The sequence below is a fragment of the Prunus avium genome, chromosome 8 (genome assembly GCF_965620075.1).
Source record: "Prunus avium chromosome 8, drPruAviu1.hap1.1, whole genome shotgun sequence".
Taxonomy (NCBI): domain Eukaryota; kingdom Viridiplantae; phylum Streptophyta; class Magnoliopsida; order Rosales; family Rosaceae; genus Prunus; species Prunus avium.
The window spans coordinates 33,603,797-33,623,102 of record NC_142291.1 but is presented as its reverse complement, the minus strand read 5'-3'; the positions used below and the strand labels follow the sequence as shown (position 1 = coordinate 33,623,102).

Sequence of the window (19,306 nt, the reverse complement as noted above, 5' to 3'; positions counted from 1 at the left end):
TGGTATAGCCGCGCGGCTATACGCTTTAAATTTATACGAATAGTTTAAAGGTAGAGCCGCGCGGCTATACTATTTAAATACACGAATATTTAAAAGGTATAGCTGGGCGGCTGTACGCTTCAAATTTATTCGAATATTTTAATTGTATAGCCGCGCGGCTATACGTTTTAATTTATACGAATATTTTAAAGGTATAGGCGCTCGGCTATACTCTTTAAAATGGCAGTTATAATATCCAAATTGGGCTTATTGGGCTTGGCTATGAAAACGGTAGTTATGATATCCAAATTTTCTCTAAATCGAGCGTTGATGCTTGTTGGGGCCCGCACATCCAAGAATCAGATTTTACGTACGCCTAGCAAAATTCTTTAAATTATACAAACGATGATAATTATGTTGTAGAACCAATAGGAAATACATTTCAAGAAACAATGATGTTGTACAACCAGTACTAAAATGCCACGTAAGTTAAGGGAAAAAAATAAAACTAGGATTGTCAAGTATATATATAAAAGAAGGAGAAGAACCATTCCCTCCATCTCAAGAACCCCAGCAAGGTGTCTGTATTATTCATAGGCAATTAAAATGGCAGAGAAGAGCAATGCCCTAACATTCAAAGAGATTGTGCTCCAAGTAGATCATTTGCTCTTCCTGGTTGAGAGGCTTGCAATTTTCTTGGTCATTATTTTTCCCAATTTTTCATGCTTTTCCTTCTTCTATTTCATTCTCACAACTTTCTTATGCATGGAGGCCTCCCTCCAGCGTCAACTTGTTTCTAAATCAAGTGTAAGTTTTATGTAATCTTCTCTGTTAAGCAAGTCAGAATTCAATTTGAGATTGTTGCTCATTACTTACTAATAATTTTGATTATAAATGTGCAGCCAAATTATCAACATGTGTTTGTGTTTTTGCTCGAGAGAGCTGCCACCATTTTTCTAGTGCTCTACAATTGGGCTACAAACTATTGGTATATAGCTATGGCTTCCTTGGTGATATCTGCCACATGCAGTGCTTGCATATTAAATTTCATGCCTTGGCAGAAATTTCACAAGAATGGCATCCCTTGCCCTAACCCATGCTGGAGTATGATGAATTTATGCTCTAGTGTGATGAATTTGTGGAAAGATAAAGTGAGTGTTGCTTTTGAGTCCTTCTTTTATTTATTTATATACAGTGGCGGAGCTAGAAATTTGTTCTTATAGAAGCATGATCATAAAAAAGCTACCACAAAGAAAAACTGCATTTCGTCAAATACATAGCCCTTTGTTTTTTTTTAAAAAAAACTCAAATACATTGAGAGCATAATTTTTTGGTTAATCATTTTGTTATGCCTAAATTATGTTGTATAATTTGTGCAGGAGCGTATGTTCTTGTTGGAGCGGCTAGCAGTCATTGTGTTTGTTTTGTATCCAAGATCCGCAACTCCTTTCGCTGATTTCTTCTGTTATTCTTGTATCTTGGACCTAATTCGCTCTGCCTTGCGGTTAAATCCTAATGAAAATGTGAGTACGCAAACATAATATTCCCTAAGCATCTTACTATCTTCTGACACAAGCACCCACATCTCTATACCGTATGTATACATGCATATAGTAATGTTCTCTGGAACATGATACGTTGTCGAGCACAAGCACGCACATCTCTATATTGTATGTGCATGCGCACATAGTTAATGTTCTTTTGCCAGATACCTACCATGTTACGTTTCGAAACGTATCCAAAAATAATTTTGGTTTGATGTTCTTGAACTAATTCTTGACTGAATTTGACTATATATGTGCAGGAGCAGGGTGATGGCTATCTATTTCGGATTGAGCGAGCCATGGCAATTCTTTTGAAACTCCATTGTGCCAATCGAATCATATTCATAGCAAGAGTTGTTTTTGTTATCACCAACAGTGTTTACTTTGTTGACTCCTTTGAAACCAAACAAAAGTCAGCCCAAAAACAACAGCACTCAGGCCAAAACAAACCAAAACAGGGGCAGCAGATGCAGGGGATTATCAGCTCTGTTTCTACAACTCACACTTCTAAATTTAGAGTAATTCCTGATTCTTTTTCTCAATTTTTTTTTTGGTTATACAACATGCATATGTGATCTGCATGATTGGAAATGTAAAACAATTGAATTTGACTTTATTTAAAATTAAAAAAAAACTTTGCAGGAAACTGAAATTGAAGAAGAATCAGCAAAGGAAGAAAATACCAAATGGGAAGAGGGTTTGGTGGAAGCTGATGGCCAGCTGAAAGAAAAGGCTGAAGTTGAAGCAGAAGCATCAAAAGAAGGGGAAGGGGATTTGATGCAAGAAGCTGAGGACCAATTGAAAGAAAAGCCTGATACTGAAGAAGAAAACACGAAACGGGAAGATGATCTTCTAGAAGTTGATGACAGTTGGGAAGATTTGGATTCACTGGAAGAAGTTGATGATAGTTGGGAAGAGGAATTGGTGGAAGCTGATGAAATTGATAGTGTCTGTGAGATAAAAAATTTGAGGAAGAAGTGGGAAGTTGAGGGCACTGAAGAAGTGGAGAGATTGAGGGCTGAAAATGAAAGTTTGAAGAGAGAGAGAAGTATGTGTTGAGGCAGAGACTGGAAAGAGAAAGAGAAGCATATGAACAAGAATACCAGAATATGTTGAAGAAAATGCAAGAGGAATTTGAGGGAAAATTGATTTTAGAGAGACAACTTTCCACAGTAGGTTGTCACAAAAGAGTTGGATAAATTAGTTGTACGGTTAAGAGAGGAAAACTATAGACAGATAGCAAATTTTTTTTTTTAATTTTTTACATAGCTTATTGGTAGAACTTGCCCTACGCTTTCGTACTTGATGTCCTTGTTGGCCCCTTCGTCCTATCTACAATAGCCCGACAGTGGCTACCTTTCGAGGAATCAAGCCGACTACTTAAGAGCTCATATACCATTTTATGATATGTTATTTTTTCAATTTGGCATATTAAGAGCATCTACAATGAGCTCCCTAAACCATCTCCTTAGACAAATTTTAGGGAGGAATTGTAAAAATACAACTCCAACCATGCTCCCTATCCATCTCCTAAAATATGGAGATCTCTAGGAGCTCATAAATCTAAGGAGAGATAAAAGACTCCTAGTGGCTCCCTATAATTTAATGTTGCTTTATTTAATGAGTATTTCAAACCTTTATTTAATGCTAACTATTCTTTATTTTATTTTTTAATATAGATGGACCAATCAAAAAAGAGTTTTAGCATTTATGACTCTCTAAATTAGAGAGCATGACTGAAGTTTAAATTTTATAGAGATCTAGAGCTCCTAAAATAACTTTTATAGTTTTTAGCTAAAATTTAACTAAAAAATAGAGAGTATGATTGTGGATGCTCTTTAAAAGAGAAGAATCACTAGACTATGTGTGGTGTTTAAAAAGGTTTTTTGTTTTTTTTGCTGTTAAGTGTTGGCGTGAGTCCAAATGAGTTTTTGTAAGGATAATCGTCATATGCATTTATATAGGATAAAGTTGGCTAACAATTTGAATGATTGTCGAAGATAAAACTTTTCTTAGTCTACTAGATATATATGTAGTACTCCATCTCTTAAACCCTAAGCTAGCTCTCTACCTCTCCCTCTCCCTCTCACCCTCTCTTGGTAGGCAACAATGGCAGAGACAAGAAAGGTCTTCAAACTCATAGAAATGCTACCCAAAATAGATAATGTCCTCCTTAAGGTCGAGAGGCTTGCCATACTCATGGTGATAATCCTTACCAAATTTGAATGGCCATCCATCAACAAGCTCATTCGGACGAGTTTTTTTGGCTTAGAGCTCTCCCGCCGTCATCGACTCGATGCATTAACTGTGAGTACTTGATGAATTTAGGGTTTGCATGTGTACCTCAGTACCTGTACATGTCGTACGTTATTCGAAAGAGTTTTTGAAATTTAATTTAATTTTTTTGGTGTTGTTGTGTGTTAACTTATAATTTTATGTATGCAGCTGAAATATTATCGGTATTGTTTTTGGCTTGAGCGAGTTTGGAGTGCATCCTTAATACTCTCCTATAGGTCTGCAAACTATTGGTATATAGCTACTGTGGTTTCCTTTGTGATATCCACCACATGCAGTGCTTGCATTTTGGAGCTCATGCCTTCGAAATGGCAGAAGTCTCGGAAGAATGGAATCTTTAGCCCTAACCCTAGAGTGAGTTCATGTTCATTAAGTAACATTTGATAGTATTTATGACTTTGTTTGAGATTTGGGCGCATGCATACGATGTACTATATTCACATGCATACACTTGTTACATAATGTGTATTGTATATTATGAATCTGAATTATTGATCAAGTTGCTTCTTATCTGAATATGTGATTCCAATTCACAGTCTAGTACTATAAGCATGATCAGAAGTGTACATCTGCGGTCAGTATTTGCGTTTTTTGTATGTGCAGTTTATGTTGAACTGGTAGGCCTAGTGAGGATATACCATGAGATTCATGGCATAAGTTATACTGTATATTTGTTTGTATATATATAGTAAAATAATCCAATGTTTTCAGATAAATTATATATATTTAGACTGGAAATTAGCTGTACTTTTACTGTCTGTTATAATACAATTACACATTTTATTTGGTTTTGCCTTATTTATGTTCTAATAATCTTGCAGGAAACAAACATGAGATCAGAGGCGTTGACAACAGTGGCAACAGCGATTACTTTTCAAGAGAGGGACATTTTCTTTCTGGAGCGGTTTGTGAGCTTGTTCTTTGTTATCTCGACATCCTCTTATGCAAATTTCTGGGGTGGAATTTTTTGTCTTTTTCGCGTTCAGTACTTAATTTTCTTCGCCCTGCGGTTGGACTACAACTTTTGCCCACCTTTGAGTACTACAACTAAAAATACACGAGGTATGTATATATATATATGTTGTTCTCTTGTCAAACGGCCTGAGATTTTATGTTACTAGACAGGGAACCCGAATCATTGATAAGGTGAATTATGTTACTATATATGCATGTGGTGTATACGTTACACAAATGCATAAGATTCTTTTAATGGACTTGTGTTGGTTGACTGTGAATCTTACTCTTTCTCCCAAGAGTTAACCTGATCAATGACTTGCATGATAAGCATATTATGTTGTCAAACTGTCTGATAAGAGATGTCTTAGTATACGATCATACATGAACATCTGTATATTGTATGTATACGTGTATATATATAGAATTTTGTTTGGGATACTTCAACTAATGCTTGGCTGAATTTGACTATGCGCAGAAGCGTGGCGATACCTGTTTTGGATTGAGCAAGCTGCGACAATGATTTTGGAACTCCATTGTGTCCATGGAATCCCATACAGCTTGGCAATAGCGAGATGTCTCTTTGTTTTGACTAACATTGGTTACATTGTTGCTCAATTCATTGAGCCAGAACAGTGGCAGCAGAAGATTATCGAAACTATTTTTAAATTCAGAGTAAGTCCTGATCCATTTTATCCATATCTTCTTACATGACACATGCATCTTCAATTTGCTCTGTTTTTTACACATTTATTTTGTTAACAGAAGGCACCAAAAGAAGAAAATAACAGAAGGGTAAGAGTATGAGATGAACTTAATCCAACAGTGATGAATTCATAGGGTAGATGTATATTACTTGCATTCTGTATGGAGATTCAGTCTTTTTCTTAAGCATTTATTTATTTATTTTGCAGGAAGCTATCAAGGGTGAGCAATCAGAGAAAGAGACTCCAAAGATTGAGAATGATGGACCAAAAGAAAATTTAGAAAATCACCAAGAATCAGCAAAAGAAGAAAATAACAAATGGGAAGAGGATTTGGTGGAAGCTGATGGCCAATCTGACGGAAAGTCAGAAGTTGAAGAAGAAGCAGTAAAAGATGAAAATAACATATGGGAAGAGTATTTGGTGGAAGCTCATGACCATTTGAAAGAAAAATCTGAAGTTGATCACCGAGAAGCAGCAAAAGAACGGGAACGTTTGATTTTGCCAGAATTGGATAGTTTTTTGAACTGGAAAGAAGAACGGAGGAAAGCTGATGAAGTTTCTAATCTCAGTGGCAATGGGAACAGTGAGATTGAGAATGAACTGAAGGCCACAACAGCTGAAAATGTAAGAATCTATACTGAGGAGGAACTTGTGGACATTGAAGAAGTTGAGATATTAAAGGCTGAAAATAGTATTTTGAAGAGAGAAAGGGAATTTTTGGAGGAGTCAGAGAGACTTATGTATAAAGATTCTCTCCGTGTGTGGGATATGCATAATCAAAAGCTTAATGCAATGCGTCTTGAAGCGAATCGGGAGTCTGAAACTTTGGTTGGTGAGCTAGAGAAGCACTTCAAGTTAGAGAAAGACATGCTGGCAAGGCTTTACGCTTACAAAGAAGATAACAACAAATGGGAGCAAGAGAAGAGAGAAATTGCTGCAAAACTTGAAGCTCTAACTACAGCTTTCGAAAAAAACCAAGGTACTGTGCAAAATGGGACAGAAGATCTAACAAAAAGATGGGAAGATGAGAAAACTGAACTAACTCAACAGCTTTCTGCAGCAAATTCTTGGTACCAATACTATTATCAAGTTGTGATGCATGATGAAGAAATTGTCCTCAAGTTGGAGCGAGAGAGGAACTATCTTTCTGCAAAGCTTTGTGCTGCAACACAGTGCTCTGATTATTACAGAGCTTGTTTCCGTGACTCTGAAGAAAACTCCCTCAGGTTTATGGAAAAAAACAATGAGCTTGCTAGAAAGCTTCAGGATGAAACTATTTTGGCTAGTTCCTATCATAACCGTGTTTATGAGCTTGAAGAGAAATGTCAGATGCTCGAGGAAGCCAAAACCAATCTCACTGCAAAGCTTTGTGCTGCCACTGCTTCCTCTGAACTATATCGAAGCATGTTGCATGATGCAGGCTGTTAGATTTTTTTTTTTCTTTTCTATTTTCTCGGATAGGTATATGTCACAAATGAGGAATTGGTTTCTTACATATGCTACTCTATTTTTGTTAGTATCGTCTATAATAATAGATGAATCAAAAAATTTCAATTGAATAGTAAAAAAGATTGAGAAATAGATCCATCTGATTTGATTACCGATGTTTTTATCTACAACTGTGGCAACATCCGCGTGATTTGGTAATACGCCAATTTGTCATTATTAGTAGATAAAAGAATTTCTTTCACTTCCAAATCCCAAACAATTTGATTCCCTCGTTGGAATTTACTTGGTTTGGTACCCTCTTTTCGAACAGAATTATTTGCCTTCACTGGATTTTGATTTGTCTAATATTTTTATCAGTTCTTTGGTTTTCAATCTTTTATGTAACATTGAACATTAGGTCTCTCAAATATAGCAGAGAGATCAAAGTTTGTACGATGCCACCATACCCCGGGTTCGGGGCATGACAAAATGGAAGTAGACCCAGAAAAAAACCAGAGATCAAAGGGGATGTAGCAAACAGCATCAGACCCATCCACTTTTCATAGATATGGTAGGAATATGAGCAAAAGCTGGGAGTGTTAGATTTTATAATCAACACCAGCGATCGCAGTTTTATTTGTCAAAGTTTGCCCTTCAGGACTGCTGAATATGAAAACCATTTTTCTTCGTGAAAGACAGTTTACAGGGCAAATAGGAAAGAATTGAAAATGGGTAAAAGATAAATTTTCTGCTTGAACATGCATATACCACAATTATAAAAATAAATAAAAACATCAGGCACCAATTTATAAAAATAAAAACAGAGCCGCAACCAATTTAGCTAATAAAACCGTTTCATATTAAGATAACAAAAGAGGTTTACAGAAATCTTGGTAAGCTTTCAGCAAATTGATGAGTAGACCCCTTCCTCTAGATGGGAAATATGAACGGCCCTCTAACTATATCAACATTCCTAGCATACTATCAACATTCTGGACAAGGAACTCCCTCGACTTCATTCATTCGAATGCCCATTCGTTCTCCTTACGAATTTCCGCTTCTTCCTCCGGAGTGAAGTCATTCTGGATGTTAAAGGTCTTGCGAATCTCCTCAGGTGTCTTTCCCTTGATCATGTCAGCCACAGTCTGGCAGGATAAATCCAGCAGACTCTTGATGTTCAGATAGTTTGCAGCCTGAAATTGGCGGGAAAATGTTGTTAGTCAAAAGATGATGATAATAAAACCTTATCAATTTCGCATACACAACGACTGCTGATAAAACCTAGCCAATGATGCATATACAATCAGAACCAATGACAGATTACACATTGCAATAACCTGCACAAGTCTCCAGTTACAAAACTTCAACAATCAAGTTCTTATAGAAATTAGCAAAGCTATGAAACTATAAAACTCAAGTTCTTGAGTCCTAAAGATAAATAATATAGCATTATCCACAACAAACAGCCAAGAAGAGGCATTAAAACCCCAATCTTTTTCCAAGTATCAACAAAAGAAACATAAACAAAAACCCTTTTTTTGCTCAAGTTTCTTGCCATTAAAACTAAAATTCAACCAAACATTCAAGAAGATGCAACAAAAACGAAGCACGAACACTGAAAAAGATTTGGTTTTGAGGGACTATACCAAGATTGTATCAAATAGAACAGCTTGGTCGGTCTTCAGTTCGTTGACGAAGTCATCGTTGAACTGCTTGACGGTGTCCTTGTTCTCGTCATTGGCCGCAAACTCAACGTGCTTCCTGCAATACTCTATGACCTTGGCAAGGATATGGCTTTCGACGTTGGGCAAAGGAATTGCATTGTCAACGCAGTCGTCCTCCGCCATATGCTTGATGGTCTGCGATTCCAGAGCCACCGCCTCTTCCAACTCGAAAATCTCACCGTCCGCGGTCTTCAGGGTTATCATCTTCTTCTCAGTGGCCATCGCTCCTTACGGTTTCAGAGAATTGAAAGTGCGAGAGCTTTTCTTTGGCTTTCGCAGTGAGTGAGAGAGTGTGTGTTTGGGTGAATTGGTACAAAGGGTGAAAATTGGGGAGATTTATATAGGCACTGAAGGTAAACCTAACCCTAGCTTTGAATTCTCCCTGTGGTAAAAGGACACTATTTATTTTTATTTTTATTTTTATTTTGTTTAAATCCAAAAAGGATTTGGAATTCCCTAATTTATGCGGAGACGCGACGTCGTGTTTCGGAAGGAACTTAGTGTTTTTTTTTCTCTCCAGTAATTCTTTCTTGTTTCCGAAAAGGATAGAAGATAAAAGAGTTATGGAATGTTCCAGAATTTTCATGGTTAATAAATCCTATTTCTTTTTTCATTTGCCATTAGAGCATCTCCAAGCGAAATGTCAATTCCAACTTTGCAAGTTTTAACCCCAAAAAAAGACATTTTAAGCCTTCCAACCGTGATGCCAAATCCTAGCTGGATTGACGTCCTTCACTTTTGCTGTCAAAAATGACAGCCCACATGTTGAGACGTCTTTTACTTTTTTATATTATTTTAATGCTGGGCCCGTTCCTTCTCTCCTCTTCCATGTACAGTTTTTAACCCTATTTAATATTTTACTCTTAAATACCGAGCCCACTTGCTTTTAAAAATAATAAAATAAAATGTATATTTGACATCTCAGTTGGATAAAGAGTTTTACAATATGTTAAATAGCCATATCAGCCATTAAATTTAAATTTGATGTTTGATATTTGACATCTCCTTTGGAGATGCTCTTAGGAAACAGTCGGGTCAAAAATACAAGACCATATTGGAAATTGTGAACCTTTTTTTTTTCTTTTATACTATAATTACTAAAATAGCCTCAATTGTATACGTATTATTCTATCCACACAAAAAACAAAAATATTGTATACATATTATTCCGCTTTTTTCAATTTATAAAAAGTATAATTGATATTTCAACCAAAGAGACTAACATTATAAAATGTACTACGGGTGGGCACAATTTCTTGTTAACCCGACCTAATCATGAGAAGGTTAATTTGGTTTGGATTGGTCTAATAACGAGAGAGTCTTGAATCCAAAAAATTATAAATTCCTATATATGGATTGAGTTATGAATTGGGACCAAAACTGATTCAACCTAACTTTTGCTCACTCAACAACACACACCCTCGAGTAATGGGATACTCCAAACATCCTTTTCGTTTGAAACTCATACTACTTTCTAATAAATCCTTGGGTTGGTCTAGTGATGGGAAAAAATTTGCAATGGTCAAATCATTCAAGATAAAGAAGAATAAATAAATAAATAAATAAATGAAAGTAACAGCCAACTGTCTTCAAACAATAATAAAATATTCATTTGATGTCTTGCTTTTGAGATGTCAAAAGTAACGCTGAAGGTTCAACCTTCATTCTACATTAGCTTTGACAATTCAATTGGAGTGATGTGAGATGTTATTTCTAGCCGTTAATTGTCTATGTGGCACTTTTAACACATCGGTTAGAGATGCTCTTACATTTTAAAATGGGAAAACTTGTAATGTTGGATTGGAATTTGCTTGGTCGTCAAGTTTCATCTTTCTTTTTCTTTTTTGGGTCGAAATCTTTCTTTTCATTTATCATGGTAGTTACCTTTCTTGTCGTCATTGTTATAAGTTCCTTCTGTTGTATATATGACTATTATATGAAACGAGAAATTGCAGATTTATGTGACTCTCGATATCCAAAGATTCTATATGTAGCAATTTGTTGAAAGAATCCAAATTTCTTTGAAGAAGGGATTTGTTAAATGATGGAATTTAAGCAAATTTGTAAAATGTGATTGTCTCTCAGGTGAGAAGTAAGTGAACACAAGTCTTACAAATAATGGCTACTAACTACAAAGGACCCACTAGTCTAGTGTAATGGTTTGGAGTAATTGCTCCCTTAGGCAAGGTCTTGAGTTCGAGTCCTAGTATCCGTGTAGTGTGTGTGAGTTTAGTATATTATCGCCCCTCTTGATAGGAAAGTTTCTCAAAAGAAAAAAAACCAATGGCTACTAACAAAGTAGCTAGAGTCTTAAAAAGCCTCAAATATAACCAACAAAACCAGCAAATTCCAAGTTTCCACCGCAATTTGAGCACATAGAATTATAGATGAAAACAATTATATATACCTTCTCATATATGACAGGATTCTGATTCTGAGGCCAGTATTTTATAAGACAACATTGTAGATATACATGTTTGTCCACATTGATCCTTATAAAACATACATTAGTAATTTTAAGAACTGCACTCTCAGTAGCTAGAGCCTGGATTTCCCATCAGTAAAATTACTCCATTTGCACCAGGAAAGCCCTGAATATAACCCTTTACACCGATGCTCACAGCCTCGAAACTGGTAAACCTGCAGTGGAACAGAAGTTTCAGCAGAAGAGAACTTTCCTGTCTGGCCTTGACATAGTTTTAAAGACATTGTTACCTAAGGCTTTGGCATTAACAATGCTAGGACTGGCGGCCGGTGGTGGAACATTCTCATTGAGGAATGGTTCTACCTGGTTTGGATCTGACCAAATTGGATATCCTTTAATTTTTCCCTAAACCATATAGTAATGTAAAGGGGGTCAGTACTTTAGTGCCACAGATGAAGATATTCTTTTGAGGCCATTTTTGAATGATGTGAATCTTTTCTCTTTTTCTGTTGCTGCGATTTTTGAAGAGTTAAGTGACATACCAGGACATTGAGAGCAGCCAGTGTTGCCATTCCTTCACGAGTCCACTACATAAACCATCAAGGGACATGGTTAACTCTCTGATCTGAGTAATTCTAAGTTCTGTAGCTTGATAAGATAACAACTTGCTATGTTCTCAAATCAGAAAGGTAGGTCTCCAAACTGTCAGCTTAAAAACAATATGGACCTAAATTACCTTGGAAGCAGAAGCAATGTGAGGTACCACAATAGCATTCTTTAAGTCAGCAAGCCCGGGTTTCATGTAAGGCTCATCCTGATACAACACCATTTATGAACCACTCAAATGTTAGAGATGGTGACCAGAAGAAGACTGGAATTGGGCAGGGAAGGTGATTTTATTTACCTCAAAGACATCCAGACCAACTCGAAACATGGGATTTTGTTTCAAATGCTCTACAAGAGCCACTTCATCAATCACAGGCCCTCTGCTACAGTTTACAAGTACTGCTTCCTGTAAATATATATGTGACATTATTCAACAAGTAAATACCGATGTGAATATTTCACAGTTTTATACAAATAAGAAATGTTCGTTCGAGCTTCACCTTCTTCATGATTGCCAGTCTTTCTTTGTTGACTAGATGGTAAGTGGTTTTATCCAGAATTGGGTGAAGGCTTATCTAGAATGAGAATCAATAACCACGGCATAAGAAAGAGAGTAATAAAAAATGGGGAAAAAAGGTGTGAGGGGAGCAAGAGCCATACCACATCTGCTTCTCGAAGCACCTCATCCATGCTTGCTGCTCTTTTCCAAGTCACAGGCTGTTCACCATTGGCTTTAAGGAACTCGGCATAAGCTGGAACATGGAACATACAGGTATCAGAACAGAGTTTTGCAAGATTTATGCAATAAACTGACTAGACATGCCTGTAACAAACTTTTCTAGCCGTGTAGCCTGGTACAGATCATAGTAAATTAGGTTCATTTTGAAACCTTCAACCTGTTAGAAATCAACAGTCACTGATCAGGATCGTTAGCAATAAATTGTGAGAATCAGCAGGGGATAAAGGAAAAGAAAGTAAGGATAAATCTATGCTTGCCAATCACTAGACTAAGAATAACATATTGGACCAGGAAAAATACCATCATTCTGGCATATGCAGAACCTATACGACCAGCTCCAATCACTCCAACAGTCTGTCCTTTGAGTAAGTTTCCCACAAACCTGCCATAGTAAATGAGACCACTAAATTTTATAATTCATGTACAATGAATGGACAAGCGAAGAATCGATAGTTTTTATAAACACCGTAGTCATACAGGTTAGGAAGCCATCCATCATATAAGCCAGCCCTCATAAATTCATCTGCTTCAACTATTCTTCTAGCAGCTGATACAGAAAGTGAAGCTGCCAGCTCCGCCGTAGTTTCTGTAAGTACTCCCTAACCATAGGAGCAATAAAACCATTTCAATATCCCCAATTTTTCCAAAAGAAAGAAAAAAACTAAAATCCTAAATTTTATTTCATGTACCAAACAGAAATAGCAGATGCATAGAGGTACTAGTTTTCTGTATATAAGGTTCCTGACATGTTGGTTAGTGACCAATGTGCAATGTGCAAGCATTTCTGAAGATATGTGAAATAAACAATTCTTCTATCAGAAACACAAGTATATGAGAAAACTTGCACTATTGGTACCTATAAAGCTACAAAAAAGCAGGCAGTGGAGTTTGGAACATTCACTTTTCTAAAATGAAAAAAGAAAAAAGAAAAAAGAAACAAAAGGGGAAAATAGAGAGTGCAAAACTTACAGGAGTGTTTCCAACAGCAACTCCATACTTGTTAGCAGCATTAACATCAACATTGTTGTAGCCAACAGCCATGTTACTGAAAGCTTTGCCTCCAGCTCTGCTAAGTGCTGAGAACAAAGTCTCTCCCCAATCTTCTGTCAGCTGAAAAACCAACACACAAACACAAATTAACCACTTTAAATACAAAAAATCCAAATTTTAAGGACACCCAACCAAAAAAAAAACTAATATGCCTGTCCAATAACTCCATCACACTTATCCCCAATCAGAGCAATGATATCCTCAACAGACAGAATTGTTTTCTTCTGGGTACATATCTAAACACAAAAATCAAACATTATCTCATCAAACTCACATAGCTAATAGTTCCAAACAGATTAAAGAAACTGAGAAAGAAAAAAAAGAATATTACTTCAACTCTGCAGTCTTGTTCAATTAAGAGATTGATCCAGCGAGTTCCGGGCATGGGTTTTGTGCTGACAACTCTGTATTTCCCACGTGGGTTCCACACTTCAATTGAAACTGGTTTGGCCATGAAAGCTTGTCAGCAGCTCAAAGGGTCTGGCTGAGGATGCTGACTGTGGAAGCAGAGAGCTCTTTAAATTTTTAGTTCTAACTGTTATGGTATGGTGTGGTGTGGTGTACAATAACATGTAGTCTTCACCAGTAAGATTGATTGAGCGTGTGGACTGTTGAGTTTGTGATGTATTGACCTATTGGTTTTATGGTTTATATGATAGATTGGTGGGTCCTTTCTTTGTTTTTCGTTATGGTTTTAGGTACAGAAATAATATGATGGGCTCTTCTTGCTTTGGAGTTCTTGGACCTCTCGTTAGGTATAAGATAATGATGACATGGCAGCATGGATGGATGACACATAACCCTTTTGTTAGTAGAAGGTGATTAGGAAAGTGACCAATGACATTGGAACATTTTCTAGGCACACGAGAATCCCAATTCTAGCAATTAGAAATAGGAAATTAAGTTGGAACATTTTATGACTGTTTATTTTGTGTTTGTATAGATTTTAGTTTTCTTTTTGTGTGTTTTATTTCATTTTGGTCTTTATTTCTTTTTGCTTGGATTTTTTTATTTATTTATTTTTGTCTTTTATTATGTAATGGATAAATACCAAAGGGATTGACACGCATATTTTCCAGGTATTATCTTTCTATTTTCATTTACCCTCTTAGTTCATACATTTGCTATGCTTTTATATAAAAAATAAATACATAATAAACTTAATAATAAATAAATAAATAAACAGATCGGAACCCAATCTCCAACTAAGGTAATTCCGAATTTCTTGTTTCGCTTTGCTTTTATTACTGTAATTCTTTCTTTCTTTCTTTTACTTGTTTATGTATTTAATTTGTTGTTAAGTTTGGGAAGTAGATTGCTTCATGATTGCACACACGGAAATTTGGCTCAAATACTTATTCATTTCATAAACATGTGATTACATACACAGACGTGAAAATGCATACATATATTTAAAAATCACATGTTTCTTCCCAGATTCTGAGCCACCTGAGGCATCATACTAATTGCCTCTATTTTCTCTTATTTGTAGAATCTGCAAAAGCTCTGCATGATCATTGTTTCTCTTCCACAGTGCTTCTACTTGCTGGTTGGCACAGTAGAGCTGCTTTTGCAAATCCGCCATCTGAGCCTTCAAAGAGGCTACTTCCTCAGTCAGAACTGCGCACTCTCGCGTCCTCGCCAGTAATCTTATGCCCAGATTTGTGGAGGAGGTTGCGTGGAGAACAGTTAAATCATGAGACTCCTCCACCGCGGCCTTGTCTGACCTCTGTGCCATGTACAGATGATCTGCCGGTGTGAGTCTCCTAACAGTCATCCCTCCTGGCAGCACTACTTTTCTCAGCATTGCCTCAGCAAAGTTTGAGGTCGAGCCATGATGATATGAGGAGTTTGGGAAGATAGGGTTTGGAGGAGCACCTACCTAATCATTCGGTAGTGCAAGTGTTAACTCAAGGTTGAGGTCATCAATGAGCATAGCTGAGGATGCCATTGTTTTGTTTCTGGATTATTTGATGGTTTTCCTTGAGTTTGCAGGAAGAAATGCAGGGTACTCCTACACTTAACCAATGAACGGTTTAAATAGACATCTACTGATGAGGGAGCCGACATCCACTTCGGATCCCCAGATTGCTATCCAGCCGTATGCCCTTTTTCTTTCTCGGATCCCTTCCTTTCACAAGGATTTTTGTGGTCGCGTGCTTCAAGAGGGGAACATTTTTACTTTCACCTTACTTTTCTTGATTTCCCTCCTCATTTTCTGGTGTTTTATGTTTTTACCCGTTACTTTCATTTTCTGGTGCTTTGTGTTTTACGTATCCTTTCCAGTTTTTGTTTTTATATATATATATATATATATATATATATATATTTTAAAAGTTTTGGAAATGTGCTTTTTTTTCTTTTTTTCTTTTTCTTTTATAATTTAATTTATTTTCTTTCCGACAAAAAAAAAAGTTTGGGCTTTCGTTTGGATTGGGTTTTCAATTGATTTGGAGGTTCCGATGGGCTAGACTTCTTCATCTTTTGGGTTTCGGTTTGCGTAGGACTATTTGTTAGGGTTTACTGTTTTGTTTGGTTATTTTTATTTTACTTTATTTTTATTTTTGTTTTTTAAATTATAGTTTTAATTCTTTTTTTGGTTCTTTTATTTAATTACCTCAAATCCCTTTCATTTCTTGTTATACCTTTGTTGATACCTCAATTCTTCAACATTGAGGACAATGTTTGATTTAGGTTTGGGGGTAAGGTTTAGGAGTTTTGTTTTTATTTTATTTTTATTTTTATTTTTATTTTTTAAAATGGTGTTATCTCTAGATTTTTATGCTTACTATCATCAAATCAGATTCAACACTCATGAATGATTTTTACGATTGGAAACATATTATTAAATTTAAACCCATAATTTTAGTTTTTTTTTTTTCACTTATTTCTTTTTAGTGGATAATTCATGAGTTATACTTTGAACTCTCACATGCACATCAACACTTTAGTGAGAATGAAAGAAAAGATCAATTATAGTTAACTTTGTTGTTTTAAGTAGAGTTAGATGACATTTTTTTTTTCCGGTTACAGTTAGATGACATTGCTCTTGATTGACCTTGGCGTAAAAAAAAAAAAAAAAGAAGTAAAATAATAATAATGTTAATTTATCCAGAGTTTTACTTAGTAACCGGGCCTCTTGCCTAAACAGCAGCGAGTGTTCGCGTCAAACGGTAAAGTTTTGAGGTAAATACATTTTGTGACTAGTCTAGTTCTGTAGCCTTTTTAACTCGAGTTAATAACCCCTTAGGGGTGTTTCTACACCTAATGCCTTAAAACCTTTGGTTTGAGAGTCGTTGGCCTAAATCTCGCTACATGGGTTAATTAGAAAGCTTAATGGAACTAAACATTGCACAGTCACAATTCAAAAAAAAAAAAAAAGAAAAAGAAAAAGAAAAAAAAGGTATATATATGCCTTGGTTAGTTTTTTGCACTGAATTTTGATAATGATTGAAATAATGAGGTTACTGTGATTGAAATTAACTTTTGTCTCTAAAAATGTGTTGGTTCACTTAAACACCAAAGGAAACAAATGAAAAATTTACTAAATGATTATAAGTGATCAAGACTTTATGTGGGGATTAATTTGAAGCGTGTTTGCTCTTTTAAAAATTGTTCATGAATTTTCAATCCAGATAGCTTTTGATGATGGTTAAGCATTTGTTTAAATTTTCAAATTTTGTTGTAGCATAAATTTTTAATCTCTCATTTCGATGTTTGTGGGTATCATCACTGAAAGCCCTCACGAGACTATACTCGTCCACTAGGGTAACCTAGGGGTTTAAAGGCTTGTTGCATATGCTAAATGCAATCGAGATCCATGCGAAAGTGGCTTAGTTTTCTTTTCTACTTAGTTTTTATTTTCTTTTGCTCGAGGACTAGCAAGATATAGGTTTGGGGGTATTTGATGAGCACAAAATTAATACAAGTTTTATCCTTAAATTTATAGTTGTTAGTATTTTCTTTTGTTATATGTAAATCTATTAGAGTATTTATATTGTTTCATTCCAAATCTTGTTTTTATATTTAATAAGTGGTTATTTGTAGATATTAAGCATCTTCCACCAATAGCATGTTGAGGAAAAGAAGTAAGTAATGTGTTGCAAGAAGAAAGTAAAGGATGAGAAGAAATATGTGCAGCCAAAGTCAAGGAAATTTGCTCGAGACAACTTGTGCAGCAGCAAATGCAATTGAAGATAAAACAAATGAAAAGAAGAAGCAATCAATTGCATTAATATGCTCTAGGACATGCATGCAAGCTTCCATCATTGAAGAAATAAAGAGAGAATGAATAAACAATGAAGGAGAAGTTCAAATTGACTACTTGCAACCAATGAGTGCAAAGAAGAATGATGATGCTTGAGTTGTTATCTAGCTACAATTTGAGGAAAGTTGCTGCAGTTTTTATGAGAAGATACGAGAGATGAGCAAGTGGAGCAATTGATAAGAAGACTCAAAGATCTTTGTGAAACCAAAGTCAAGGAAGTAGGCTAAAGATGAGAAAGATATTTGGAATGGTGAGCTACTTGATTATTATATAATTCAAGACTCCCTTTCTTTGGCTATAAAATACAAGTTTTGAGCAAAGATTAAAGGGAGAGGAGAAACACACGGCGAAAGAAAGAGAGAAAGAGTGAGGAAGAGAGAGAACAATGATGGAAAGGAAAGAACCAAGAGCTAATAACTCTTTTAAACTTGTTCTTCCTTTCCTAGTTCTCATTTAATTTATGTATTTTAGTTTCTTTGTTTTGTTTTAAATATTAATTATGTCTATTTAAAATACTTAACTAAGGTTGGATGAAACACCATTATTAAATAAAGTTCTAGTTTTTATTTTCAATTCTCAAATATTGTGGTGTTCAATGATTATAATTTTCACTTCACATGATTAATAGATTAATCTTCTTTTCACCACTTCTATTATGTATTGTGAGATATAACATGTGTTTGTGGTAGTTAAGAGTTTGGATTAATCTATTAATTCATCCTTGGTTTATATTTCTAATTTACAAATTTCTTTGATATTTTGTTATTCAAATGAACTTTTTCACATAGGATGCTTAGGAAACTTTGATCCTTTGTAGTTAAATAATTTTGTTTACATTTTATGCTTAGAATTTGTACTTATGAAGGGAAGGAAAATTTACTTATGATCTAAATTACAAGCTTAATTGATAAATCTTGAGAAAGCAGTAGATTGATTTCTAGATTGCTACTCCATGGGAATTGAAAGATAAATAATTAGAATCTTATGAAATGATGGTGTGGATTCTAATACCTCATGGTTCCGTAGGCTAGCTTTTAATATAAGTATGTAATTTTTATTAGTTTGATCCAAACTTAAGCTTTAATGTGATTTTGTAGTTTTTGTTCAAATGGAATTTGTGGTTTTCTTTTAATTAATTGATGAATGTTTGATAATCTATTTCATGAGTTCAATCATGTTTTTCCCATTGTGTAGTAAAAACTTTCATGCTTTTAAAAGAGAAGAGAATTACTAAAGATTAATAGAATTTTGATGAAGATTATTTTTTGATAGTTTGTTGCCAATGGTACAAGTTATGCTTAGAATACTTCTAAAGGAAATTAAAAAGAGCTTTAATTATTTTGAACAACTACATTGGAAAATATTTTGTGGATCAAATTAACCAAGAGTTGCATGCTTATGTTAAAAGTGGAAACCTAATACCTTAGTTATTTTTCTCATAAATGTAAATCTTAATTTCAGTTTTTTGTCATTTCTATATTTGTTTTATGCTTTATTTTATTTTCTTTTTGAACAAACAAATCATCATTTGAATCAACTAGGTTGGCAATGAAATTAACTTGGGTGAAATTGGTTTTCTATCTTTACA

General features: G+C 35.2%; 2 protein-coding genes and 1 pseudogene across 2 annotated transcripts; 1 reads left to right on the top strand and 2 right to left on the bottom strand.

Moving 5' to 3' along the window:
- The first annotated feature begins 3,610 nt into the window (after positions 1-3,610).
- Positions 3,611-6,907, top strand: LOC148292591 (uncharacterized; annotated as a pseudogene).
- Positions 6,908-7,689: 782 nt separating this feature from the next.
- Positions 7,690-8,979, bottom strand: LOC110753732 (SKP1-like protein 1). The gene is made up of 2 exons (XM_021954681.2): positions 8,554-8,979; positions 7,690-8,100 (listed from the first exon to the last, which is right to left on the bottom strand). Exons 1-2 carry the CDS (start codon positions 8,851-8,853, stop codon positions 7,927-7,929), a joined length of 474 nt encoding a protein of 157 aa, XP_021810373.1. The 5' UTR covers positions 8,854-8,979; the 3' UTR covers positions 7,690-7,926.
- A 2,033-nt stretch (positions 8,980-11,012) lies between these two features.
- Positions 11,013-13,961, bottom strand: LOC110753798 (glycerate dehydrogenase). The gene is made up of 13 exons (XM_021954773.2): positions 13,783-13,961; positions 13,604-13,687; positions 13,371-13,511; positions 12,879-13,000; positions 12,702-12,783; positions 12,486-12,558; positions 12,323-12,414; positions 12,163-12,237; positions 11,961-12,068; positions 11,793-11,870; positions 11,599-11,643; positions 11,347-11,461; positions 11,013-11,271 (listed from the first exon to the last, which is right to left on the bottom strand). The coding sequence occupies exons 1-13, from the start codon at positions 13,903-13,905 to the stop codon at positions 11,249-11,251; spliced, it is 1,161 nt and encodes a 386-aa protein (XP_021810465.1). The 5' UTR covers positions 13,906-13,961; the 3' UTR covers positions 11,013-11,248.
- Positions 13,962-19,306: the final 5,345 nt, after the last annotated feature.